The 1,386-nt window shown below is 48.6% G+C and overlaps 1 protein-coding gene across 1 annotated transcript; it reads right to left on the bottom strand.

The window, feature by feature from the left end:
• Positions 1-487: 487 nt before the first annotated feature.
• On the bottom strand, positions 488-1,379 carry NOG (noggin). Its single transcript, XM_009079527.1, has one exon. It carries the CDS (start codon positions 1,373-1,375, stop codon positions 704-706), a length of 672 nt encoding a protein of 223 aa, XP_009077775.1. The 5' UTR covers positions 1,376-1,379; the 3' UTR covers positions 488-703.
• Positions 1,380-1,386: the final 7 nt, after the last annotated feature.

The following is a 1,386-nucleotide window of genomic DNA, read 5'->3' on the forward strand; positions in this document are numbered from 1 at the left end:
ACCGCCGAACGCCCTGCCCGGCGCCCAGGACCAGCGGAGCCAGACACAACCCCCGCCACGGCCGCAAACCGGACAGCAAACAGCGTCCACACGGCTCCTGTTTTAGTGGTTGACTTTAATTCTGCACTGCACTTTTACTACAAGGATATAAAGAATAAATAGCAGATACTCTTCATTTACATAGGATTAAGTCTTTCAAACTGTTCTCTCTATTTACAGTAACATTGTGCTCTAGGCGTTTATTCATTTTTATTTTAAATCTAAAGTCCGTAAGGAAAAAAAGAAAGAAAACATCACACGCACGCTTTCCGAATAATGGAAAATAGCTTTAAAACGTTTTCTTATCAAAAAGTTTGGTTTGCATTTTTAAATCCTTTTATTAAAAAAAAAAACAACACCCAACAAAAAACTTACTTCGCCAAAGCAAAGCAACTTCTCTCTGGAATATAAATACCAAAAAAATAAAAATAAGATACATTAGCAACGATCAGGGTAATAGTCTTAAAAATACAGTAGACGCTGATTACTTCACGTATAATACTGACCTTTTAATAGTATATTAAACCGGTGCCATATATACACACAATACACATTCTCCTACACGTTACAGTGCATTACAACGTTAACCAGAAAGCAAATGTCTTATTTCCGTGGCAGTAAAGGTCCACGTGAGTCCGCTGGAAGGGCGAGGTGAGCGCCAGCCCTAGCAGGAGCACTTGCACTCCGAAATGATGGGGTACTGGATGGGTATCCACGTGCACCTCTGCCCTCCCCGGCGCTGGCACCTCCACCTCAGGATCGTTAAATGCACGGACTTGGCAGGTTTGCAAACCATGCCTTCGGGGACTGAACAAGACCTTTTACTGTAGCAGCTGCCCACTTTGACATACCGGGGCCAAAAGCGGCTGCCGAGATCGTTCCACGTGTATAGGACGGGGCAGAAGGTCTGGGACCAGAGCCACATCTGCAGCTTCCTGCGCAGCTTCTTGCTCAGCCTGTGCTTCTTGCCCGGCTGCAGCCCCTCGTAGAACTCCAGCCCTTTGATTTCGCTGGGCATCGCTCCCGAGGGTCTCTGCCTGAGCAGCAGGTCCAGCTCAGCCAGATCGTCCACTCCGAGCCGGTCCTCGGGCAGGGAAATAGCCATAAAGTTAGGGTCGAAGTGTCCGCCCATGAGGTTCCTTAGCAAGGTCTCGTTAAGATCCTTTTCCTTGGGGTCAAAGATAGGGTCCGGGTGCTCGATTAGATCCACCAAGGGCAAGTTGTCGCTGGGAGCCGGTCGGATGTGCAGATAGTGCTGGCAGGCGCCCTGCTCCAGCCGGAGACCCAGCAGAACCACCAAGGCGTATATAGTCACAAGGCACTGGGAATGATCCATCCTTGGGAGAG

Source organism: Acanthisitta chloris, unplaced genomic scaffold, assembly GCF_000695815.1.
Source record: "Acanthisitta chloris isolate BGI_N310 unplaced genomic scaffold, ASM69581v1 Scaffold42807, whole genome shotgun sequence".
In the NCBI taxonomy this organism is placed as follows: domain Eukaryota; kingdom Metazoa; phylum Chordata; class Aves; order Passeriformes; family Acanthisittidae; genus Acanthisitta; species Acanthisitta chloris.

Bases quoted from the DNA above. Each gene is read 5' to 3' on its own strand.
- NOG (XM_009079527.1), bottom strand. From the start codon at position 1,375: ATGGATCATTCCCAGTGCCTTGTGACTATATACGCCTTGGTGGTTCTG.